Below are 26,466 nucleotides of genomic sequence, written 5' to 3'. Positions count from 1 at the left end.
GACTAGAAGAACAGGTTTGCAAACATCCGAAAGGGTTGAAGAACTGCAGAAACTTTGCATGCACTTTTGGACACCTGGCTGCAGAAGAGTTCATGCTGTGATGCACCTAAGTATAAAAGTGTATAAAGGCATGATCTGGCGGCATGGTTGTATGATCAACAAGAAATTTTGACAACTTGCGAGCACATGGCAGCGGGAGAATTTCTTCCGTACAGCTGTTGCATGTAAAGGTGTAATATTTTGTGTTCTGCCTGCATGGTTGTATTATCAACAAGAAAATTGTACAACTTGTGAACTCCTGGCTGCAGGAGAGTGGTTGTGGTGCAGCTGTTGTATGTGAATGTGTATTGTTTTGTGTTCTATGTGCATGGTTGTATGACAAATGGTAAAAATCCTGTACATGTACCGGTCTGTATGTTAGGGGCATGTAGCTCCCTGTCACTATATAAACACCTCCCCAATGTTTTCTTTGTTTTCTAGTTTGGTGGTTATTCCTCGGAAGCTCTGGCAGACCGTATTTTAGACGCTAAATGTTGCTGTACAATCACCACAGGTCTGTTGCTGTGTTGATAGTTTGGTTTTAAGTCTGATTTCAGTTTCACTGTTTATGTGTACCATAAGCTTAAATTTGAGACTAAATTCTTTGTTCATACTCTGTCAGATTTGTTCTTGTTTGATCATATTATACATGTAGGTAGAATGCAAAACTTAAAATGTCAGATGACAGAATTTTAAAGTGAATGTATTTTAGTACTGCAGGTGTTTCTTTCATGTGCCTTTAGCATCAGTCGTACTTATTTGATGTTTCCTTGTATTGGCTGAAATTTTATTTATTTATTTGATTGTGTTTAAAGATACCGATGACTTTTCACTTTATACATGATGGCAGTAGGTTTTATTGGTCAAGGTAAACCCTTTGGCAAGTGTGCCACATGTGGTACACAGATATGCACAGAATCTTGGCGGAAGACATGTCATCTTCAACAAACATATCATCTTCAGCAAACCGCTGATTGTCACTAAAGTCTCGCATACGATGAGAGAAGGAGGTTTTGGATTCACTGTTACTGTTAAGCAGTAATGTAGACAAGGTTTATACAAGGGATATGTATGTAACTCTATAGATCATCTGTGAACACAGGTAGAATCCAGCCAACATGAAGTTCAGATTTACATGTGATTTATGTATCTGTTTATTTGATTGGTGTTTTACTCTGTACATCAAGAATATGATTCACTTGTAACAGTAAATGTACATCATACATCGACACGCCACAGAAAGTATGAAACATTGGCAACAGTGGTTAATCAGTTAACCTGGGCACACGGGTACAGGTATGTGTTCCATCAGTGTACAGCTGTGCATGTCCAGATGTATCTACCCTGGCTTATTCATCTACATGTGTATTATACTGGGTTGCCTCCCCTTGGTGGAAACGGTAGCTTGACTCCCATCCCTGGCGCTGCCTACTTAAGGTGATAAAACAGTAACTGCTATCCTGTTTTTTGTTATGGCTTATGGTCCACTCTGCCAATAATGTTCAAATCACATGAGGAATTGTTTATTAGCAATAACAGATAGAGAATCATTTATAAGACAGACTTGTGAGAGGAGGATAGTGTGCAGTTATCTGATACATGTAAATTTGTAACCAGAGAGGAATAAGCATTTATCCTTGGGAGAGTTTTGCAAACATTCTTACACAGTGTAATCCTTTTCATGTAGTTAAATGTATTAATTACAAGAGTTAGTTTCCTGTGGTAGCAGCAGAATTGTTTCTCCCTACTCTGTAGACAGATATACATGGACACGAGTTTCAGCTTCAGTTTACAGATTTATTCAGCATATTCCACAAACAGTATTTCCCAACAATTTGTTTACTCAGTGAATTGTACTGTGAACTTCAGTTTGATCAGAGCTAACATACTGTGTGACTTTTCCTTTAGATGGAGTCTGGAGGGGGACAAAGCTGTTAAACCTGAAGGCAATTGCTGATGGAGCCTTGGCTATTTGTGAGAAAAAGTAACTTCAGATTTTATTTCATTTTTTCAATCTCTCATCAAACACTTAGCATCAATTACATCCTCAAGCATCATTTACATCCTCAAGCATCATTTACATTCTCAAGCATCATTTACATCCTCAAGCATCATTTACATCCTCAAGCATCATTTAAATTCTCAAGCATCATTTACATCCTCAAGCATCATTTACATTTTCAAGCATCATTTACATCCTCAAGCATCGATTACATCCTCAAGCATCATTTTTGACATAACATTTCACCACTATACAGCTCAAGGTTGATAAATTCTGAATGGATAACTCCAGCAATAAAGCTAAACAGTTTAATGCAGGTATTTTACAGTAAAGTTTTTTTAAAAAATGGAATAAAAAAACAATTAATGCATACATGTGATTACTGATAAAATATAAATCAAAAAGTAAATTCACATAGGAAAGATCTGAAATGCGCTGATGCATGAATGTGCCAGCAGAGTTGTGTATGTTGTGTTTGTATTGTACTTCATCATGACTGCCAGTCTCTCTTGTTCTGTGTCAGTGGTCATCATGTGGAGACCTGTATTGTGGTGCGTCATCTAAGTCCTGCAGATGAGCAGATTATTGATGGCAGTAATGGAGACAGCTCTGACGAACCGCCTGCAAAACGTCCATACAGGAAACTGCAAGTACGTGCCATCTACATGCATATAGACCTACATTCTTCACAGGCTCCAAATTAGCAGCTAATTTGACACATATGCAACTGAAATGTTGGTTTGTGTGACCTATAAATTAAACCCATTCACATGTGTGGGATCATTTGGGCTACCTGATGCATATACGAAGACATTAGTCATCTGAATTTTTCAGTGGGCCAGTTGTCTGTCAAAATGGTCCAGAATTAGCATAATCCAGATCGGTAGCTAATCTAGACGTGATGTTTTGAGGGGTGATAACTGGTGCTGCTGTCAGAAGTCGTAACCCATGCAGAGCACATGGTGGTTTGTTTGTGGAGCGAAACTGTCATAACGGAGGAAAGCGTTGAGTGTTGGAATGTACGTTTGTGGAGCGAAACTGTCATAACGGAGGAAAGCATTGAGTGTTGGAATGTACATTACATGATTGTTTGATTTATGTTTTTATTTGATTGGTGTTTTACACTGTACTCGAGAATGTTTTACTTATACGATGGTGGCCAGCACTATGGGGGGAGGAAACCAGGCAGAGCATGACTGTGTGACAAATGGAGCGAAGTGTTATTACTGCTAGCTGAGAGGGAAGGAGGACGTAGTCCAGTAAGGCACATGACTCTGAACCAGAGGAACACAAGCCGTGGCAGGGAATTTGTACATTGTCCTGCTCTCACTGTTGGTGATGACAATAAGCAGTGAGCAGGATTCATGGTACTGTGGTATTACACAGCCTGACGTTCAGCAAAGACCACTCATCTTCCTCCAATATGATCTGCTATTCTGTACATGCATGTCACACAGTGAGACAGTGGATTGTGAAAGTGCGACCCTCATGTCAGTGGTTTACCCCAGGTACAGTGCTAGCCAGGTTTTCTACACTGATACGAGTTGCATGTATTACATACACATGTAGCTGGAACAATCAGGAGTATGGTGTTAAACAGCTATGAAAAAAAAAACCTAATGAAAGAGATTAATAAAAAATATCAGCTTCAGAATCATTGTTTTGTCTTCTTATAAACAAAGTTTCCAAATTTAAAAACTTGGAAGACTGGAGAAAGTTGATTCTTACATTTACCTAGATAGTCCCTAAAAATCATTCTCAGGAGCCTTTCTTCTGGTTCAGGAGCCTTTCTTCAGGTTCAGGAGCCTTTCTTCAGGTTCAGGAGCCTTTCTTCTGGTTCAGGAGCCTTTCTTCAGGTTCAGGAGCCAATGGTCAATCTCTGTGTACATGTGAAACACATTTAAAGACAGCACATTTGAAGAGGGAGGTGGTTGTTTTCAGATCAAGTGGAAAGATGGCAGGGACAAATGGTGGCACACCCTCATGGACGGACAGAAGGGGACATGTGAGCCGGAGTGGATGGAGGCTGAGGACCCACTGTTCATGCTGTATACCAGGTCAGTCAATCACTCACTTACTCAGTCATGTAATTGGTTATTGTAATTTGTGGCATGTTGTAAACTGGAGTTGGATCTGTAAAGTAGACCTACTATAAACTATAAAAATGTGTTGTACAAACCTGCAGCATTCCAGTGTGTTTTGATATGGCCAAATTGACAACTAAGAAATTATGAAGTGTCTGTATATGGAAGTACATGTATACCCATGTGGAAATCTGTTCATTTATAGTAAAACAAAGATATTGTACATGCACAGTGTGAATGTCTAAAAATTGTAAGTTCACAAGTCTGCAATTTTGTTCAGAATTCCTGGGTTGGTATTTTGTGATCTTAAAAACATGTCAGGTTAAACTTAAAATTAAACAAATTTAAAAGGATCCAGATAACTGGTACAACTCACTGCTTGTAAGAACAAAGGTCACTGAAATACTTCCCCCTTTATAGCCCTATTCATACAGCCTAACACCTGCTTTGGGTTACAGTGGATCCACAGGTAAACCAAAAGGTGTCCTGCATACAGTAGGAGGCTACATGCTTTACTCGGCTACCACCTTCAAGTACACCTTTGATTATCATCCTGATGATGTGTACTGGTGTACAGCTGATGTGGGCTGGATTACTGGACATACGTATGTCTGCTACGGACCACTGGCCAACGCTGCTACTGGCATCATTGTAAGTCACTTCTCTCTTTGGCCCGTGCTGCTACTGGTATTATTGTAAGTCACTTCTCTCTTTGGCCCATGCTGCTACTGGCATCATTGTAAGTCACTTCTCTCTTTGGCCCGTGCTGCTACTGGTATTATTGTAAGTCACTTCTCTCTTTGGCCCGTGCTGCTACTGGTATTATTGTAAGTCACTTCTCTCTTTGGCCCGTGCTGCTACTGGCATCATTGTAAGTCACTTCTCTCTTTGGCCCGTGCTGCTACTGGCATCATTGTAAGTCACTTCTCTCTTTGGCCCGTGCTGCTACTGGCATCATTGTAAGTCACTTCTCTCTTTGGCTCGTGCTGCTACTGGCATCATTGTAAGTCACTTCTCTCTTTGGCCCATGCTGCTACTGGCATCATTGTAAGTTACTTCTCTCTTTGGCCCGTGCTGCTACTGGTATTATTGTAAGTCACTTCTCTCTTTGGCCCGTGCTGCTACTGGCATCATTGTAAGTCACTTCTCTCTTTGGCCCGTGCTGCTACTGGTATTATTGTAAGTCACTTTTCTCTTTGGCCCGTGCTGCTACTGGCATCATTGTAAGTCACTTCTCTCTTTGGCCCGTGCTGCTACTGGTATCATTGTAAGTCACTTCTCTCTTTGGCCCGTGCTGCTACTGGTATTATTGTAAGTCACTTCTCTCTTTGGCCCGTGCTGCTACTGGTATCATTGTAAGTCACTTGTCTCTTTGGCTCGTGCTGCTACTGGTATCATTGTAAGTCACTTCTCTCTTTGGCCCGTGCTGCTACTGGCATCATTGTAAGTCACTTCTCTCTTTGGCCCGTGCTGCTACTGGTATCATTGTAAGTCACTTCTCTCTTTGGCCCGTGCTGCTACTGGTATTATTGTAAGTCACTTGTCTCTTTGGCCTGTGCTGCTACTGGCATCATTGTAAGTCACTTGTCTCTTTGGCTCGTGCTGCTACTGGTATCATTGTAAGTCACTTCTCTCTTTGGCCCGTGCTGCTACTGGCATCATTGTAAGTCACTTCTCTCTTTGGCCCGTGCTGCTACTGGTATCATTGTAAGTCACTTCTCTCTTTGGCCCGTGCTGCTACTGGTATTATTGTAAGTCACTTCTCTCTTTGGCCCGTGCTGCTACTGGCATCATTGTAAGTCACTTCTCTCTTTGGCCCGTGCTTCTACTGGTATCATTGTAAGTCACTTCTCTCTTTGGCTCGTGCTGCTACTGGTATCATTGTAAGTCACTTCTCTCTTTGGCCCGTGCTGCTTCTGGCATCATTGTAAGTCACTTCTCTCTTTGGCCCGTGCTGCTACTGGCATCATTGTAAGTTACTTCTCTCTTTGGCCCGTGCTGCTACTGGTATCATTGTAAGTCACTTCTCTCTTTGGCCCGTGCTGCTACTGGTATTATTGTAAGTCACTTCTCTCTTTGGCCCGTGCTGCTACTGGTATTATTGTAAGTCACTTCTCTCTTTGGCCCGTGCTGCTACTGGTATTATTGTAAGTCACTTCTCTCTTTGGCCCGTGCTGCTACTGGTATTATTGTAAGTCACTTCTCTCTTTGGCTCGTGCTGCTACTGGTATCATTGTAAGTCACTTCTCTCTTTGGCCCGTGCTGCTTCTGGCATCATTGTAAGTCACTTCTCTCTTTGGCCCGTGCTGCTACTGGCATCATTGTAAGTTACTTCTCTCTTTGGCCCGTGCTGCTACTGGTATCATTGTAAGTCACTTCTCTCTTTGGCTCGTGCTGCTACTGGTATCATTGTAAGTCACTTCTCTCTTTGGCTCGTGCTGCTACTGGTATCATTGTAAGTCACTTCTCTCTTTGGCCCGTGCTGCTACTGGTATTATTGTAAGTCACTTCTCTCTTTGGCCCGTGCTGCTACTGGTATTATTGTAAGTCACTTCTCTCTTTGGCCCGTGCTGCTACTGGCATCATTGTAAGTCACTTCTCTCTTTGGCCCGTGCTGCTACTGGTATTATTGTAAGTTACTTCTCTCTTTGGCCCGTGCTGCTACTGGTATTATTGTAAGTCACTTCTCTCTTTGGCCCGTGCTGCTACTGGTATTATTGTAAGTCACTTGTCTCTTTGGCCCGTGCTGCTACTGGCATCATTGTAAGTCACTTCTCTCTTTGGCCCGTGCTGCTACTGGTATCATTGTAAGTCACTTCTCTCTTTGGCCCGTGCTGCTACTGGTATTATTGTAAGTCACTTCTCTCTTTGGCCCGTGCTGCTACTGGTATTATTGTAAGTCACTTCTCTCTTTGGCCCGTGCTGCTACTGGCATCATTGTAAGTCACTTCTCTCTTTGGCCCGTGCTGCTACTGGCATCATTGTAAGTCACTTCTCTCTTTGGCCCGTGCTGCTACTGGTATTATTGTAAGTCACTTCTCTCTTTGGCCCGTGCTGCTACTGGTATTATTGTAAGTCACTTCTCTCTTTGGCCCGTGCTGCTACTGGCATCATTGTAAGTCACTTCTCTCTTTGGCCCGTGCTGCTACTGGTATCATTGTAAGTCACTTCTCTCTTTGGCCCGTGCTGCTACTGGTATTATTGTAAGTCACTTCTCTCTTTGGCCCATGCTGCTACTGGCATCATTGTAAGTCACTTCTCTCTTTGGCCCGTGCTGCTACTGGTATTATTGTAAGTCACTTCTCTCTTTGGCCCGTGCTGCTTCTGGTATCATTGTAAGTCACTTCTCTCTTTGGCCCGTGCTGCTACTGGTATTATTGTAAGTCACTTCTCTCTTTGGCCCGTGCTGCTACTGGTATCATTGTAAGTCACTTCTCTCTTTGGCCCGTGCTGCTACTGGTATTATTGTAAGTCACTTGTCTCTTTGGCCCGTGCTGCTACTGGTATCATTGTAAGTCACTTCTCTCTTTGGCCCGTGCTGCTACTGGTATTATTGTAAGTCACTTCTCTCTTTGGCCCGTGCTGCTACTGGTATTATTGTAAGTCACTTCTCTCTTTGGCCCGTGCTGCTACTGGCATCATTGTAAGTCACTTCTCTCTTTGGCCCATGCTGCTACTGGCATCATTGTAAGTCACTTCTCTCTTTGGCCCGTGCTGCTACTGGTATCATTGTAAGTCACTTCTCTCTTTGGCCCGTGCTGCTACTGGTATTATTGTAAGTCACTTGTCTCTTTGGCCCGTGCTGCTACTGGTATCATTGTAAGTCACTTCTCTCTTTGGCCCGTGCTGCTACTGGTATTATTGTAAGTCACTTCTCTCTTTGGCCCGTGCTGCTACTGGTATCATTGTGAGTCACTTTAGTTACGACTTCCCATTGGCCTATACTGCTAAGGGCATCACTTTAAGTCATTTAGACCATTTCCTCTTCTCTATAGGGTTCTACGTGTACATGTATATTTTTAAAGAAAACCTTCAAATTTAAGCCATAAGTATGCCATCTGTCACTAGAGCTGATGATTGTACTTTGGTATAATAGTCAATGCACTGTGGTGGAGACCTGTAGTACATTTGGGGTCATCCTTTATAGGCACAGTGCTCAGCATCAGCAGATGTACATCTGTAAATGGGCATCATGTCTGGTGTCTTCTGTACAGTGTGTTTCTGAGTGTCATATGTGGTGTCTTCTATACATATGTGTCTGAGTGGCATGTCTGATGTTGTCTGTACGATGTGTTTGTGAGTGGCACGTCTGATGTTGTCTGTACCATGGGTTTGTGAGTGGCATGTCTAATGTTGTCTGTACGGTGTGTTTGTGAGAGGCATGTCTGATATTGTCTGTACGGTGTATTTGTGAGTGGCATGTCTGATGTTGTCTGTACGGTGTGTTTGTGAGTGGCATGTCTGATGTTGTCTTTACGATGGGTTTGTGAGTGGCATGTCTAATGTTGTCTGTACGGTGTGTTTGTGAGTGGCATGTCTGATGTTGTTTGTACGGTGTGTTTGTGAGTGGCATGTCTGATGTCTGTACGTTGTGTTTGTGAGTGGCATGTCTGATGTTGTCTGTACGGTGTGTTTGTGAGAGGCATGTCTGATGTTGTTTGTATGGTGTGTTTGTGAGTGGCATGTCTGATGTTGTTTGTACGGTGTGTTTGTGAGTGGCATGTCTGATGTTGTCTGTACGGTGTGTTTGTGAGTGGCACGTCTGATGTTGTCTGTACAGTGTGTTTGTGAGTGGCATGTCTGATGTTGTCTGTATGGTGTGTTTGTGAGAGGCATGTCTGATGTTGTTTGTACGGTGTGTTTGTGAGTGGCATGTCTGATGTTGTCTGTACAGTGTGTTTGTGAGTGGCATGTCTGATGTTGTCTGTATGGTGTGTTTGTGAGAGGCATGTCTGATGTTGTTTGTACGGTGTGTTTGTGAGAGGCATGTCTGATGTTGTCTGTACGGTGTGTTTGTGAGTGGCATGTCTGATGTTGTCTGTACGGTGTGTTTGTGAGTGGCATGTCTGATGTTGTCTGTATGGTGTGTTTGTGAGTGGCATGTCTGATGTTGTTTGTACGGTGTGTTTGTGAGTGGCATGTCTGATGTTGTTTGTACGGTGTGTTTGTGAGTGGCATGTCTGGTGTCTTCTGTACAGTGTGTTTGTGAGTGTCATGTCTGGTGTCTTCTGTACAGTATGTCTCTCAGAGAGAGTACTATAAACATCTCCACATTGACACTAACCTGCTACAGTAGTACAAGGAGACACCATGATGAAATAACCACTTGTTTCTATTTTAGTTTGAAGGAGTACCCTTCCATCCTGATGCTAGTAGGTTCTGGCAGATTGTTGACAAGTATAAAGTGTCCAAGTTTTACACGGCTCCCACAGCAATTCGAGCTCTCATGAAGTTTGGAGACGAGTTTGTTAAGAAGTGAGTAATACTTATCAGCCTTTGTACACATAGTTGAAATGTGACCATTTTGCATAATTTGTTCATTTTTATATTTTCACTGCATGTTTATTTATTTGATTTGGAGTTTTACGTCGTACTCAAGAATATCTCACTTTTACGACGGCAGGCAGCATTATAGTGGGAGGAACCTTGTGGATTCAGGAGGAATCAGACGACCATCAGCAGGTTGCTGGCAGACCTGACCTTGCGTACATACAGCATGAACTAGAATTGAACTCACAGTTATCGCATTGGTGAGAAGCTCTTGGGTTGTGCTGCTCTAGCACACTAACCACTAGGCCATGAAGGCCTCCGTCACTGCATGTACGTGTATGCTGCTCCAGGGTGATGCTGCTCTAGCACACTAACCACTAGGCCATGGAGGCCACCATCACTGCATGTACGTGTACATTGCTCCTGGGTGGTGCTGCTCTAGCACACTAACCACTAGGCCATGGAGGCCCCCGTCACTGCATGTACGTGTACATTGCTCCTGGGTGGTGCTGCTCTAGCACACTAACCACTAGGCCATGGAGGCCCCCATCACTTCATATACGTGTACATTGCTCCTGGGTGGTGCTGCTCTAGCACACTAACCACTAGGCCATGGAGGCCTCCATCACTGCATGTACGTGTACATTGCTCCTGGGTGGTGCTGCTCTAGCACACTAACTACTAGGCCATGGAGGCCCCCATCACTGCATATACGTATACATTGCTCCTGGGTGGTGCTGCTCTAGCACACTAACCACTAGGCCATGGAGGCCCCCATCACTGCATGTACGTGTACATTGCTCTTGGGTGGTGCTGCTCTAGCACACTAACCACTAGGCCATGGAGGCCCCCATCACTGCATGTACGTGTACATTGCTCCTGGGTGGTGCTGCTCTAGCACACCAACCACTAGGCCATGGAGGCCTCCGTCACTGCATGTACGTGTACATTGCTCCTGGGTGTTGCTGCTCTAGCACACTAACCACTAGGCCATGGAGGCCTCCATCACTGCATGTACGTGTACATTGCTCCTGGGTGGTGCTGCTCTAACACACTAACCACTAGGCCATGGAGGCCTCCATCACTGCATGTATGTGTACGCTGCTCCTGGGTGGTGCTGCTCTAGCACACTAACCACTAGGCCATGGAGGCCTCCGTCACTGCATGTACGTGTACGCTGCTCCTGGGTGGTGCTGCTCTAGCACACTAACCACTAGGCCATGGAGGCCTCCGTCACTGCTTGTATGTGTACATTGCTCCTGGGTGGTGCTGCTCTAGCACACTAACCACTAGGCCATGGAGGCCCCCGTCACTGCATGTATGTGTACATTGCTCCTGGGTGGTGCTGCTCTAGCACACTAACCACTAGGCCATGGAGGCCCCCGTCACTGCATGTATGTGTGCATTGCTCCTGGGTGGTGCTGCTCTAGCACACTAACCGCTAGGCCATGGAGGCCTCCATCACTGCATGTACGTGTACATTGCTCCTGGGTGGTGCTGCTCTAGCACACTAACCGCTAGGCCATGGAGTCCCCCATCACTGCATGTACGTGTACGCTGCTCCTGGGTGGTGCTGCTCTAGCACACTAACCACTAGGCCATGGAGGCCTCCATCACTGCATGTGCGTGTACATTGCTCCTGGGTGGTGCTGCTCTAGCACACCAACCACTAGGCCATGGAGGACTCCGTCACTGCATGTATGTGTACGCTGCTCCTGGGTGGTGCTGCTCTAGCACACTAACCACTAGGCCATGGAGGCCTCCATCACTGCATGTACGTGTACATTGCTCCTGGGTGGTGCTGCTCTAGCACACTAACCACAACGCCATGGAGGCCTCCGTCACTGCATGTACGTGTACATTGCTCCTGGGTGGTGCTGCTCTAGCACACTAACCACTAGGCCATGGAGGCCCCCGTCACTGCATGTACGTGTAAGGTGCTCCTGGGTGATGCTGCTCTAGCACACTAACCTCTAGGCCATGGAGGCCTCCGTCACTGCATGTACGTGTACATTGCTCCTGGGTGGTTCTGCTCTAGTACACTAACCGCTAGGCCATGGAGGCCCCCATCACTGCATGTACGTGTACATTGCTCCTGGGTGGTGCTGCTCTAGCACACTAACAGCTAGGCCATGGAGGCCCCCATCACTGCATGTACGTGTACATTGCTCCTGGGTGGTGCTGCTCTAGCGCACTAACCGCTAGGCCATGGAGGTCCCCGTCACTGCATGTACATGTACATTGCTCCTGGGTGATGCTGCTCTAGCACACTAACCGCTAGGCCATGGAGGCCTCCGTCACTGCATGTACGTGTACATTGCTCCTGGGTGATGCTGCTCTAGCACACTTACCACTAGGCCATGGAGGCCTCCGTCACTGCATGTACGTGTACGCTGCTCCTGGGTGGTGCTGCTCTAACACACTAACCACTAGGCCATGGAGGCCCCCGTCACTGCATGTACGTGTACATTGCTCCTGGGTGGTGCTGCCCTAGCACACTAACCGCTAGGCCATGGAGGCCTCCGTCACTGCTTGTATGTGTACATTGCTCCTGGGTGGTGCTGCTCTAACACACTAACCGCTAGGCCATGGAGGCCTCCGTCACTGCATGTACGTGTGCATTGCTCCTGGGTGGTGCTGCTCTAGCACACTAACAGCTAGGCCATGGAGGCCCCCGTGACTGCATGTACGTGTACATTGCTCCTGGGTGATGCTGCTCTAGCACACTAACCACTAGGCCATGGAGGCCTCCATCACTGCATGTACGTGTACATTGCTCCTGGGTGGTGCTGCTCTAGCACACTAACCACTAGGCCATGGAGGCCACCAACAATGCATGTAGGCGTCAAAAGATGGTGTGCCAAGGGACTTGTTGATTATTGTGTTTCTTAAGATCATGAAAGTTTATATATCAAGATCATAAGAAGTTCTAAAGCAGTGTTTATGATGTATGTCTGCAAAACTACAAAAGCTGAAAATCCACTCTGTCCAGCATTTCTGTGATACTTCAGTAGAAATGTTGAGTGGGTGGTGTTCATTTACACATACATATAATTCATTTAGACCGTGTGAACATTGGACATAAAAATTACAGAAATTTAAAAGCTAGTTTTATCAAGACACATGTTGATACATGTAAGGTGTGAGTCGCTGTTTGTTTTTGGCACTGTGGGAGAGCCCATCATGGGAGTCTCTGGCTGTGTTAGGTACTGTGGGAGAGCCCATCATGGGAGTCTCTGGCTGTGTATATACATGTACTCTGGGATAGCCCATCAATCTGGAGGCTTGGATGTTAGGTTAAAAATGTGTAGTGTACTTGTTGGGTGATGTTGATTCTGGTGTACTGTCATACACAGGTGTTCCCGTCAGTCTCTGGCTGTGTTAGGTACTGTGGGAGAGCCTATCAACCCCGAGGCTTGGATATGGTACTACAATGTTGTGGGGGAGGGACGCTGTGCCATTGTAGACACATTCTGGCAGACTGAAACGGTAAGTTTTGGTAGTGTCTGTTGGCCTAACACAGGATTATAATAGTTAAATGGTTCAGATTATTAGTTAAAAGGATACAGAAATATGTGATGTCAGTGACTCTGATATTTGGCAGTGACTGATATTTGGCAGTGACTCTGATATTTGTTATCAGCTGACACCGTATATTTCCGTATCTTCTTCACAGAGTATCAGTGTAACAAATTTATGCTGCAAAAGACCCATCAATTCAACACTGACTGTCCATGCACCTGCAAATTGCATCAACAAAGTCAGTGTTTTCACTAGTCCATATGCATGACCTGATCGACATGTAGGGTCAAGCACATATCACAGCCAGTGTTCACTTGTGAACTAATATTTGTCCTTAAAACGAAACATATCTGCTGTGCAGTAACAAAGTAAGAAACCATGAGGTCAATTTCTTTCAACATGGGAAATGTTTGAAGGTGTGTAGATAACATTGTTGTATCTACGAACGGGATGCAGAAAATCTCTCATATTTGAAATTATTTCCTACGTGAAGAAGGAAAAACGACCTTGATTGCATTGTGTGAGGTGGTCATAGTTGTGTTGCCCTTCATGTTCACGTCGGCCTGTATATCCCTCACATGTATCAAGCCTGGAAGTGATGCCTCCCCTACCTAAATGATGCGCACTCTCAGAGCATAGATTTTAGCATAGAACACCAATTTTTCTGACAGGAGAATTCTCAAGTGATTGCGCTCTCCCTAGCAGCTTAAACTTTGAATTCAGCCAATGAAACATTGACAAGAGCAATGGTGGTGGTCAGTACTGGACCTTGTGTTGTTAGAACAGGGGACTTACATGTACAGCCATAAGTGGGAAGGTATGTCAGCAACCTGCGGATGGTCGTGGGTTTCCTCTGGGCTGGCCGGTTTCCACCCACCATAATGCTGACCGCCATTGTATAAGTGAAATATTCTTGAGTACGGCATAAAATACCATCAAATAAATAAATAAATAAATTACATGTACAGGAACAAGGTACAGGTACACTGGACTATGATTTCACAGTGAAATAAGGGAGATAACCTAGCCAACAGACGTATATGTTATTTACTGGAGGATACTATTTTATACATAGCTTGAGGGAAGTATACAGGGCTTGTCAAGCAAGTTAGAGCTATATTGTGAACTATGTTGTAAATACCAACCTAGGCTCACGTGCATATGATACTTATGTAGTCTTGAAGGTCATTCAATAGGGAGTTTTCTGAATTCATTCTCATTGATGTGTAAATTTGTTGCATGTTTGAATTTTTATTTCGCCTGTATGAAGTACAGTGGGAGCTATTGTTACACTCCAAGTGTTATCATCAGCATCCAAAATGACTTAGTGGAATGTGAAGGTGAATGTAAATGTATCTGAAAACATCTAGCATATATTGAGCTGGGGTTTTGCATGGTTTCACTGGTGCTGTTTGACATACGTTCCTCCACGGACATTACTTACATTAGGAGACAGCTACTTACACCTGCTGTTTGTATGTTTGTTAGGGTGGACATGTGATCACACCATTGCCAGGTGCCACACCCACCAAACCAGGCTCTGCGGTAAGTCTACAAGCCTTCACCCCACATACCCATGTTTATGTGAGCCTTGGAAGCAGTGTAGAAACATATATAATGCACAACACTTTGAATTAAACATATTTTATTGTACATTTTTTCATGTAACCATGGGATTCGGAACAAGCTTTAGCAACTTCCTAGTCATAACTATTTGTGATGTTGAGAAATTGAGACAAGAAAACTTTACATAGAGTAATGTAAATATATTAACCGTCATTACTGTTCTTGTTTTAATCAGAAAAGATGATTACATTTATTTGTCACTGACAAATGGTTAATCATGTCTCTGGTGGTTAACTGTTCATCAGACATTCCCATTCTTTGGCATTGTGCCAGCCATTCTGAAGGATGATGGTACTGAGATTGAAGGGCCTGGAGAGGGATACCTGGTGAGTAGGTCAGTCAGCTAGAGGGGATACCTGGTGAGTAGATCAGTCAGCTAGAGGGGATACCTGGTGAGTAGATCAGTCAACTAAAGGGGTCACCTTCTGAGTAGATCAGTCATGAAGAGAGGATACCGAGTGAGTAGATAAGTCAGCTAGAGGGGATGCCTGGTGAGTAGATTGGTCAGTGAAAGGGGATACCTGGTGAGTAGATCAGTCAGCTAAAGGGTATGCCTGGTGAGTAGATCATTCAGCTAAAGGGGACACCTGGTGAGTAGATCAGTCAGCTATGGCAGATACCTGGTGTAGATTAGTCATGGAGGGGATATACCTGATGAGTAGATCAGTCAGCTAGAGGGGATGCCTGGTGAGTAGATCAGTCAGCTAGAGGGGATGCCTGGTTAGTAGATTGGTGAGCTAGAGGGGACGCCTGGTGAGTAGATCAGTCAGCTAAAGGGGATGCCTGGTGAGTAGATCAGTCAGCTAGAGGGGATTCCTGGTAAGTAGATCAGTCAGCTAGAGGGGATACCTGGTGAGTAGATTGGTCAGCTAAAGGGGATGCCTGGTGAGTAGATCAGTCAGCTAGAGGGGATTCCTGGTAAGTAGATCAGTCAGCTAGAGGGGATACCTGGTGAGTAGATTGGTCAGCTAGAGGGGACGCCTGGTGAGTAGATCAGTCAGCTAGAGGGGATGCCTGGTGAGTAGATTGATCAGCTAGAGGGAACGCCTGGTGAGTAGATCAGTCAGCTAGAGGGGATGCCTGGTTAGTAGATTGGTGAGCTAGAGGGGACGCCTGGTGAGTAGATCAGTCAGCTAAAGGGGATGCCTGGGGAGTAGATCAGTCAGCTAGAGGGGATACCTGGTAAGTAGATCAGTCAGCTAGAGGGGATACCTGGTGAGTAGATTGGTCAGCTAGAGGGGACGCCTGGTGAGTAGATCAGTCAGCTAGAGGGGATGCCTGGTGAGTAGATTGATCAGCTAGAGGGAACGCCTGGTGAGTAGATCAGTTAGCTAGAGGGGATGCCTGGTGAGTAGATCAGTCAGCTAGAGGGGATGCCTGGTGAGTAGATCAGTCAGCTAAAGGGGACGCCTGATGAGTAGATCAGTCAGCTAGAGGGGATGCCTGGTGAGTAGATCAGTCAGCTAGAGGGGATGTCTGGTGAGTAGATTGGTCAGTTAGAGGGGATGCCTGGTGAGTAGATTGGTCAGCTAGAGGGGACGCCTGGTGAGTAGATCAGTCAGCTAGAGCGGATACTTGGGGTAGATTAGTCATGGAGGGGATATACCTGATGAGTAGGTTAGTCAGCTAGAGGGGATGCCTGGTGAGTAGATTAGTCAGTTAGAGGGGACGCCTGATGAGTAGATCAGTCAGCTAGAGGGGACGCCTGGTGAGTAGATCAGTCAGCTAGGGGGGATGTCTGGTGAGTAGATTGGTCAGTTAGAGGGGATGCCTGGTGAGTAGATCAGTCAGCTAGAGGGGGACGCCTGGTGAGTAGATCAGTCAGCTAGAGCGGATACTTGGGGTAGATTGGTCATGGAGGGGATATACCTGATGAGTAGGTTAGTCAGCTAGAGGGGATGCCTGGTGAGTAGATTGGTCAGCTAGAGGGAACGCCTGGTGAGTAGATCAGTCAGCTAGAGGAGATGCCTGGTGAGTAGATCAGTCAGCTAGAGGGGACGCCTGGTGAGTAGATTAGTCAGCTAGAGGGGGCGCCTGGTGAGTAGATCAGTCAGGCAGGTAGCTGCATGGGGAGTATATAGGTATGTGTAGGCTGGTCAAATTGTACAGAAAGCACTGACTTCCAGATGTTTATTCTCCCTCTTTCAGGTGTTCAAGCAGCCCTGGCCTGGTATCATGAGAACTGTGTATGGAAACCATGAACGCTTTGAAACCACCTACTTCAAAAAGTTTGCAGGCTATTACACTACCGGAGACGGTATGTACATATTTGGCCATGTTTGCAAATCTCACAGTGACTGTCTTTGCAGTAGTAGGTAGTGCCACAAGTTGGTTGAGCATACATGTACGTTACATATGTACCAGTAAAGCACTGTAACAGTGAAATGAATGTACACACTGCTTCAGATAATCATCAACCATTTTGAATATGAAAACAAAAACTTTCAGTGTCATTTATGCAACTTTTCAGTTTGATTTTGGAGATATAAATACAATGATTGGGTCAGCCAATTTCAGGGGTTAACAACAAATACAGTTTTATCTGCAAAGAACATCTTGTGTAAAAGGTCATGAAAAATTACACACTGCTACATATGAAGTGTTCTCCACCATGTGATTTTGAGACACTGTAGGCTACTGCAAAAGCTCCCGTGCCACCACTCCCAGTCTTGGAGAATGCCTACTGTGATATTTGTCTTTTGTGACATTCTCAGGCGTTTGCCATGAAGAATATGTAGCAGAGGATTAAAAATGGTCATTTGAATTCCTGTGCTGCTACTGTAATCACAAAATTATCCTAATGTCGCTCCCAAATGTCTGATCTCAGTTGCTCACAAATCATCGGCAAAGTCAGCTATGTTGTATCATCGAGGGCCCAGTTTCGGACACATACATGTACTTATAATTCTGTGAATAGAACGATCATGAGAACAGCTGGGAACATATGCACAGAAAGGCTTCAGGTTTATACTATATACTCCCAGTAGGTAAAGCACAATATCCTTGTCTTCTAATGTACATTTAAAATAAGCCCATTTCAACAAGAGTTTATCAGGTTTTGACTCCAAAATGGCAGCTGCTATCAAAGCACAACAAATTGAAAATGCCATATAAAGTTGTCAGTGAGTAATTCAAATAAACCCCACACAGTAGTTTTGTAGTTTCTCTCTTGGAAAGTCTGGAGTACTGTTCTCTTTCTGAAAAGAAATTATATGTAGCACTGTTTCAGTACTGTAATTACAAAAACACTGTTTCAGTACCCTAATTACAAAAACACTGTTTCAGTGCTGTAATTACAAAAACACTGTTTCAGTACTGTAATTACAAAAACACTGTTTCAGCACTGTAATTACAAAAATATGAGATAACTGAGAAATTCTTTTGTCTGTGATCTTCAGGAGCTAAGAGAGATGAGGATGGTTACATCTGGATTACCGGACGTATTGATGACATGGTGAATGTGTCTGGTCACTTACTGAGCACAGCAGAGATTGAGTCTGCTCTGATAGAGCATGAAGCCGTGGCAGAGGCTGCTGTGGTCTCTCACCCCCATACCGTCAAGGGCGAGTGTACCTATGCATTTGTCACCCTAATACAGGTGAGTGTGAAGCACCAAACTCTCCTCATGCAGAGGTTTTTAACCTTAGGTTAACCTCTGCCAGTGCTGGATAAGTCTGCAAATTTTAATACATTGTCTTAAAGCTTATTTTATGTAATACCAACTGACCAATGAAAACAGCTTTACTATGGTAAGCCATAACAGATTGTTGTTGGTTTAAAGCTACTGCGATTGTGACTCGGAGCTCAAGGGTTTCCCTGCTTCAGTTTTTGGTATACAGCAGACACAGGTGTGAAGAAAACCTTCTAGACACCATCTGATATGCGCTGTGCTTTCATCACGAAAAACACTCAGCTTTCCCACACATTTTTTGTTGTTGTTGTGTGTTTAGCTGCGTGATGTGCTGTATCAGTGCCATGGAGAATAGCACTGAGCTCAGGGCCTTGTTCCATTTTAGCTCTTAGACAATTTGTATGTGTCGGTAACTAGTATAGCATGTCTGTGGTGATAACACGTACGTGACTTCATGAAACTAATCAAGTGGTAGTCAGCTAAATAATACTTGATCCTGTATCTTATGGTTTTTGTCGTGTAGGGGGAGACATTCACCAATGACCTGATTTCTGAACTGAAGTGTAAAGGTGAGTGAGACTGTATATGATTTCTGAACTGAATGTAGAGGTGAGTGAGACTGTACATGTAGAGGTGAGTGAGACTGTAGAGGTGAGTGAGACTGTACATGTAGAGGTGAGTGAGACTGTACATGTAGAGGTGAGTGAAACCGTACATTTAGAGGTGAGTGAGACTGTGTATGTAGAGGTGAGTGAGACTGTACATGTAAAGGTGAGTGAGACTGTGTATGTAGATGTGAGCGAGATTGTACATGTAGAGGTGAGTGAGACTGTACATTTAGAGGTGAGTGAGACTGTGTATGTAGAGGTGAGTAAGACTGTACATGTAGAGGTGAGTGATACTGTGCATGTAGAGGTGAGACTGTACATGTAGATGTGCGTGAGACTGTGCATGTAGAGTTGAGTGAGACTACATGTAAAGATGAGTGAGACAAGATGTGGAGGTGAGCGAGACTGTACCTTTAGAGGTGAGCGAGATTGTACATGTAGAGGTGAGAGAAACTGTACATGTAGAGGTGAGCGAGACTGTACATGTAGAGGTGAGTGAGCAAGACTGTACCTTTAGAGGTAAGCGAGACTGTACATGTAGAGGTGAGCTAGACGGTACATGTAGAGGTGACCGAGACTGTACATGTAGAGGTGAGTGAGACTGTACATGTAGAGGTGAGTGAGACTACATGTAGAGGTGAGTGAGACTGTACATGTAGAAGTGAGTGAGACTGTGTATGTAGAGGTGAGTGAGACTACATATAGAGGTGAGTGAGACTGTGCATGTAGAGTTGAGTGAGACCGTACATGTAGAGTTGAGTGAGACTACATGTAGAGGTGAGTGAGACTGTGCATATAGAGGTGAGTGAGATTATGTATAGAGGTGAGTGAGACTGTGCATGTAGAGTTGAGTGAGACTGTACATGTAGAGTTGAGTGAGACTACATGTAGAGGTGAGTGAGACTGTGCATGTAGAGGTGAGTGAGACTGTACATGTAGAGGTGAGTGAGACTGTGCATGTAGAGTTGAGTGAGACCGTACATGTAGAGTTGAGTGAGACTACATGTAGAGTTGAGTGAGACTGTACATGTAGAGTTGAGTGAGACTGTACATGTAAAGGTGAGCGAGACTACATGTAGAGGTGAGTGAGACTACATGTAGAGGTGAGTGAGACTGTACATGTAGAGGTGAGTGAGATTGTACATGTAGAGGTGAGTGAGACTGTACATGTAGAGGTGAGTGAGACTGTGTATGTAGAGGTGAGTGAGACTGTACATGTAGAGGTGAGCGAGACTACATATAGAGTTGAGTGAGACTACATGTTGAGTTGAGTGAGACTGTGCATGTAGAGGTGAGTGAGACTACATATAGAGGTGAGTGAGACTGTGCATGTAGAGTTGAGTGAGACAGTACATGTAGAGTTGAGTGAGACTACATGTAGAGGTGAGTGAGACTGTGCATGTAGAGGTGAGTTAGACTACATATAGAGGTGAGTGAGACTGTGCATGTAGGGTTGAGTGAGACCGTACATGTAGAGTTGAGACTGTACATGTATATGTGCGTGAGACTGCATGTAGAGGCGAGTGAGACTACATGTAAAGATGAGTGAGACAAGATATGAAGGTGAGCGAGACTGTACCTTTAGAGGTGAGCGAGATTGTACATGTAGAGGTGAGCGAGACTGTACATGTAGAGGTGAGCGAGACTGTACATGTAGAGGTGAGTGAGCAAGACTGTACCTTTAGAGGTAAGCGAGACTGTACATGTAGAGGTGAGCGAGACGGTACATGTAGAGGTGAGTGAGACTGTGTATGTAGAGGTGAGCGAGATTGTACATGTAGAGGTGATTGAGACTGTACATTTAGAGGTGAGTGAGACTGTACATGTAGAGGTGAGTGAGACAACATGTAGAGGTGAGTGAGACTGTACATGTAGAGGTGAGTGAGACTGTGTATGTAGAGGTGAGTGATACTGTGCATGTAGAGGTGAGTGAGACTGCATGTAAAGGTGAGTGAGACAAGATATGGAGGTGAGCAAGACTGTACCTTTAGAGGTGAGCGAGATTGTGCATGTAGAGGTGAGCGAGACTACATGTAGAGGTGAGCGAGACTATACATGTAGAGGTGAGTGAGCAAGACTGTACTTTTAGAGGTGAGCGAGACTGTACATGTAGAGGTGAGTGAGACTGTACATGTAGGGGTGAGCGAGACTACATGTAGAGGTGAGCGAGACTACATGTAGAGGTGAGTGAGATCGTACATGTAGAGGTGAGTGAGACCGTACATGTAGAGGTGAGCGAGACTACATGTAGAGGTTAGTGAGACTGTACATGTAGAGGTGAGTGAGACTGTACATGTAGAGGTGAGTGAGACTGTGCATGTAGAGTTGAGTGAGAGCGTACATGTAGAGTTGAGTGAGACTACATGTAGAGTTGAATGAGACTGTACATGTAGAGTTGAGTGAGACTGTACATGTAGAGTTGAGTGAGACTGTACATGTAGAGGTGAGCGAGACTGTACATGTAGAGGTGAGTGAGACTACATGTAGAGGTGAGTGAGACTGTACATGTAGAGCAAGACTGTACCTTTAGAAGTGAGCGAGACTGTACATGTAGAGGTGAGCGAGACGGTACATGTAGAGGTGAGTTAGACTGTACATGTAGAGGTGAGTGAGACTGTACATGTAGAGGTGAGTGAGACTGTGCATGTAGAGGTGAGTGAGACTGTGCATGTAGAGGTGAGTGAGACTGTGTATGTAGAGGTGAGTGAGACTGTACATGTAGAGGTGAGAGACTGTGCATGTAGAGGTGAGTGAGACTCTACATGGATACATTGCGAGTGCAAAGGTGATTGAAGCTGTACAGTATGTATTTATTTTGTGTGAAGTCCAAGTATTAACTATTGTATTCTGTAGTCTCTTTGTGTGACAGTCAGAGTTCTTACATGTGACGCAATCTTAATGTAGGCAGCAACCACAAAGACAAATCTTCTGATAGGGGGAGCCTTGTCTTTTGCCATGAATTGTGTTTACTGTAAATTATTTCATTCAACAACAATTAAATAAATAAACCTACTGTAAATTAAGAGTTTTGGCCTTGAAATGAAGGTCTAAGCAAACAGAATTTAATAATGAGTAATACTGTACGCTTTTTTTCCTTCTAAATGTTCTGCTTTCTGTTCCTTACAGTCAGAACAAAGATTGGACCGTTCGCTCAGCCGGATTTCATCCAGAATGCACCAGGATTGCCAAAAACTCGATCAGGTAAAATCATGCGGAGAATCCTCCGGAAGATCGCCGTAGATAACAAAGAGCTAGGGGACATTTCAACTTTAGCTGATGAAACAGTTATTGAAACGTTGTTTAAGCTTCGCCCAAGTTCCTTGTCCTGAGTTCACACCGCTGTCGCCACTCAGCTGATAGTAGCATTCATCACACCTCCAGCAGGTCATGTCAGCTCAAATCTTCTCTGGGATGCAAACTCACACGTAGCATCTAGCTAATGGTTTGATTTTTTTGTGGGGTTTTTTTCTTTCTAGGTTTGCCATGTTTTATACACGCACAGTACTTCTCTGGTACACAGTTGTATCAGGCAGCTAGCAGTTAATATCAAACAGCATTATTCAACGTCTGTGAAATTTCAGCATTGATTACCATATAAAACTCTGTGTTATCTATGCAGAAAAAAACATTATGACACCATTTGGGAGCACAGATAATTTAACAAATTCATGTTTTGCCGTGACAGGTCAGTATATGCAAACATTACAACATACTACATGCAGTATGACAGTTCTGGGTTTGACCATGTTCTCTCCACAGTATACATATAACTATCATGTGACTGATGTGACCCACAGCAATCAAATTTCCTTCATTCACTGAGTACAGTTTATACAAGTCTGTGTTAGAGGTTCTCACATTCATGAGAATAACTTCCCCCAGCGTGGTCATGTTAATGTTGACGGCTTTAAGTTTCCTTGTTTGTTTTTTCCATGCCATATGATGTACATGTAAATTATTACATTTTATTTTCCTTTTTATAGATCGTACTATTAATAAGAACGTCAAAAAACTGTCTGACACCAGTACATGCAAATATTATTTTTCTGTGCAAGTCAGGGTTAGAGGCTATTCGTTTACTAGACTGTCTAGTCCAAGCCTTGAGTGACGAAGTTGGCTTGTTTTTTTCTTTGTGCGGTCTTAAGCCACTCCTCCTTGTAGTGCCATGTGAGTCGGCTAGTCTAGCATCCGCAGCTTTGATTGTAGTGCCATGTGGGTCGGCTAGTCTACCAGCAGCTTTGAATATGTGTGTGTCAGTGTGTTAAATATGCTTTGCACTTCAGTAGTTGAAATGCCCATGTAGTTACATGGAATGCCCCTGTAGCTACATGGAATGCTCCTTTAGTTACATGGAATGCTCCTGTAGTCACATGGAATGCTCCTGTAGAATGCTGCTGTAGCAAACTGGAATGCTCACATGATGAAATAAAATGTCCTGATGGATGTAATGAGGCAGAATTCTTATAGATGTAATGAGGTAGAATTCTTATAGATGTAATGAGATAGAATTCTTATAGATGTAATGAGGCAGAATTCTTATAGATGTAATGAGGTAGAATTCTTATAGATATAATGAGGTAGAATTCTTATAGATGTAATGAGTAGAATTCTTATAGATGTAATGAGGTAGAATTCTTATAGATGTAATGAGATAGAATTCTTATAGATGTAATGAGGTAGAATTCTTATAGATGTAATGAGGCAGAATTCTTTTAGATGTAAGGAGGTACAATTCTTATAGATGTAATGAGGCAGAATTCTTATAGATGTAATGAGGTAAAATACTTGTATGTTGAACTTGAAATATTCCTGTAATTATTAGTGAAAAGCTTGACTTTGTCAAGTGAAATCCTCATTATCATTTAGTGTCCACTATCATAGTTTGACAATAAGTGAAATCCTCATTATCATTTAGTGTCCACTATCATAGTTTGACAATAAGTGAAATCCTCATTATCATTTAGTGTCCACTATAATAGTTTGACAATAAGTGAAATCCTCATTATCATTTAGTGTCCACTATAATAGTTTGACAATAAGTGAAATCCTCATTATCATTTAGTGTCCACTATAATAGTTTGACAATAAGTGAAATCCTCATTATCACTTAGTGTCCACTATCATAGTTTGACAATAAGTGAAATCCTCATTATCATTTAGTGTCCACTATCATAGTTTGACAATAAGTGAAATCCTCATTATCATTTAGTGTCCACTATCATAGTTTGACAATAAGTGAAATCCTCATTATCATTTAGTGTCCACTATAATAGTTTGACAATAAGTGAAATCCTCATTACCATTTAGTGTCCACTATAATAGTTTGACAGTAAGATGTCAATAGGGCTAGTTGGGCAGTTTTGGCAGGTTTACCATCCTTCCACACCACAACAACTGACAATATGGGATTGCCTGGCAGTAGCCGGTGAAAGATTGGTCGTCAACCCAAGATGCTCAGATGTCCTCAGCCCATGAAACTGACTACTATTTTGGCAGTGGTGAACTCTGAGTTATGGTGCGCTACAGTGAAGCCAAAAAATATGTGGAATGCTGTTACTGATTGCTAAAATGCTCCTGTATTTGGCTAGAATTCTCCTATATAGTTAAATAGAATGCTCTTGTGGTTAAATAGAATGCTCTTATTTAGTTAAATAGAATGCTCTTATTTAGTTAAATAGAATGCTCTTATTTAGTTAAATAGAATGCTCTTATTTAGTTAAATAGAATGCTCCTGTGGTCAAATAGAATGCTCCTATTTAGTTAAATAGAATGCTCCTGTGGTTAAATAGAATGCTCCTGTTTAGTTAAATAGAATGCTCCTGTGGTTAAATAGAATGCACCTATATAGTTAAATAGAATGCTCCTGTAGTTAAAGGAAATGGTGTAGTTGAGTAGAATACCTATAGTTAAGTAGAATGGTCCTGTGTTTAAGTAGAATATGCCTATAGTTAAGTAGAATGATCCTGTATTTAAGTAGAATATGCCTATAGTTAAGTAGAATGGTCCTGTATTCCTGTATATCTATGCTTTTTGTTAATGCTCGCCCTGTATAGCTGAGTGTAGAGATCGTGGAGTTCCCTGATGTAGACTTAAGGGGTTTTCACCATGCATGAGGGCTTGGCTGGATATATGTTCATGTCTGACCAGGTACATGGGTAATGTGATTCATAGCAACTTCTACTTTAATACATACAATACATGTGTGTTTGAAAAGTAATATTCCTGCTATGTTCAAACCTACGAACTCCATCGTAGTCTACAATACTGCTCTGTATACTGTCGTGTATTATTAGTTTGAAGGTTCATCTCATTTTATGGTAACCTTTTCAAGTAAAGGTAGTGTAAATGATATACTTGGATGTGAACTGAGTTTGTCAGACAGATATATCTACTTGTTGACCTTTACATGTGGACTGCATCATGGTTAAACTTATACTAGTATATGGTAATGATAAAACATACATCTGATAGTAAATCATTTATGGGATGTATATTCCAGAGACATAGCATATAGTAAGTACGTGTGTGGGTAAGTTCTTGTGTAGGTATAGTCATAATCATAAGTTGTCATTCAGACTACAGGTTGTAGATGAGGATTCATAGTCGTCTCGATGTTCATGAATTGTTTAATATTCCATATTACTTCGGTGAAATACAGATTTGAAGTGAACTCTGAAATTGTGTATAGATATACCAGTCGTATCTACAGCATTACTACTGATGATGAAATAAACTGATGTAGCGGGCCATGGCTTCTTTGTGGTGTTTTGAGGAAAGTGTGGGGGACTGGACCCCCATGCAGGTATCTGGGTGTGGTAATTAAAGCAATCAGCTTAATTCTTAAGTCGCATAAACATCGCCATTTTGCATGATATTTTTGCTTCAGAAACGTATGACATGTAGGAGAGTTGCGGGTGAGCGACTGAAATATGCATGTACCACTACCACAATAGGCCTGCCACAATAGGCCTACCCTAGCGGTTACCTTCCAGACATGCAAATACACTTAGAAATAAAGAAATAATATAGGGCCCCATGTACGTGACCACTGTCAGTGAAAAGAGGAATACAAGTTAGGCGTTTAGTTCAACCAGGAGGCGTGAGTTTCATCGCCCGGCCGTGGACAGGACACTTCTAGATCCCCTTGCTCTCATTGTGCAGCCCTTTATGACAACAAAGTGAACACCACGGGTGTTCTTGTTTGATAGGGGTTTTAATCGCTTTAAATTACTTTTTCGGCAATATCACGACCGTATATGTCCTTGTATCAGGCCAGATCCATTGCCTCACTGGAACGCCATGTCCAAGACATGACGTCCCACCCTGTCACATACCATACGGACACTGTGCTGGTCAGTACTCGGTCTGTTCTTTTATGTTTAACGTAAAATAAAGGCACTCTGCTAGTTTCCTCTCCGGCCATACGTGGAAGATCTTCAGCAGCCTGCAGATGGTCGTGGGTTT

General features: G+C 43.4%; 1 protein-coding gene across 1 annotated transcript in view; it reads left to right on the top strand.

The window, feature by feature from the left end:
• LOC135481333 (acetyl-coenzyme A synthetase, cytoplasmic-like) overlaps positions 1-25,749 on the top strand; it is a 43,093-nt gene extending 17,344 nt beyond the window's left edge. The window contains exons 4-16 of the mRNA XM_064761171.1: positions 481-553; positions 1,948-2,023; positions 2,565-2,691; positions 3,983-4,098; positions 4,584-4,776; positions 9,467-9,600; positions 12,972-13,104; positions 14,626-14,682; positions 15,009-15,089; positions 16,912-17,020; positions 18,162-18,361; positions 18,918-18,963; positions 22,129-25,749. Coding sequence (XP_064617241.1) covers positions 481-553; positions 1,948-2,023; positions 2,565-2,691; positions 3,983-4,098; positions 4,584-4,776; positions 9,467-9,600; positions 12,972-13,104; positions 14,626-14,682; positions 15,009-15,089; positions 16,912-17,020; positions 18,162-18,361; positions 18,918-18,963; positions 22,129-22,331 — 1,548 coding nt within the window. The 3' untranslated portion in view covers positions 22,332-25,749. The remainder of the gene's footprint in view (positions 1-480; positions 554-1,947; positions 2,024-2,564; positions 2,692-3,982; positions 4,099-4,583; positions 4,777-9,466; positions 9,601-12,971; positions 13,105-14,625; positions 14,683-15,008; positions 15,090-16,911; positions 17,021-18,161; positions 18,362-18,917; positions 18,964-22,128) is intronic.
• Positions 25,750-26,466: the final 717 nt, after the last annotated feature.

Source organism: Liolophura sinensis, unplaced genomic scaffold, assembly GCF_032854445.1.
Source record: "Liolophura sinensis isolate JHLJ2023 unplaced genomic scaffold, CUHK_Ljap_v2 scaffold_23, whole genome shotgun sequence".
In the NCBI taxonomy this organism is placed as follows: Eukaryota; Metazoa; Mollusca; class Polyplacophora; order Chitonida; family Chitonidae; genus Liolophura; species Liolophura sinensis.
The sequence above is the reverse complement of the archived record's forward strand: the minus strand, read 5'-3'. Positions and strand labels throughout refer to the sequence as shown.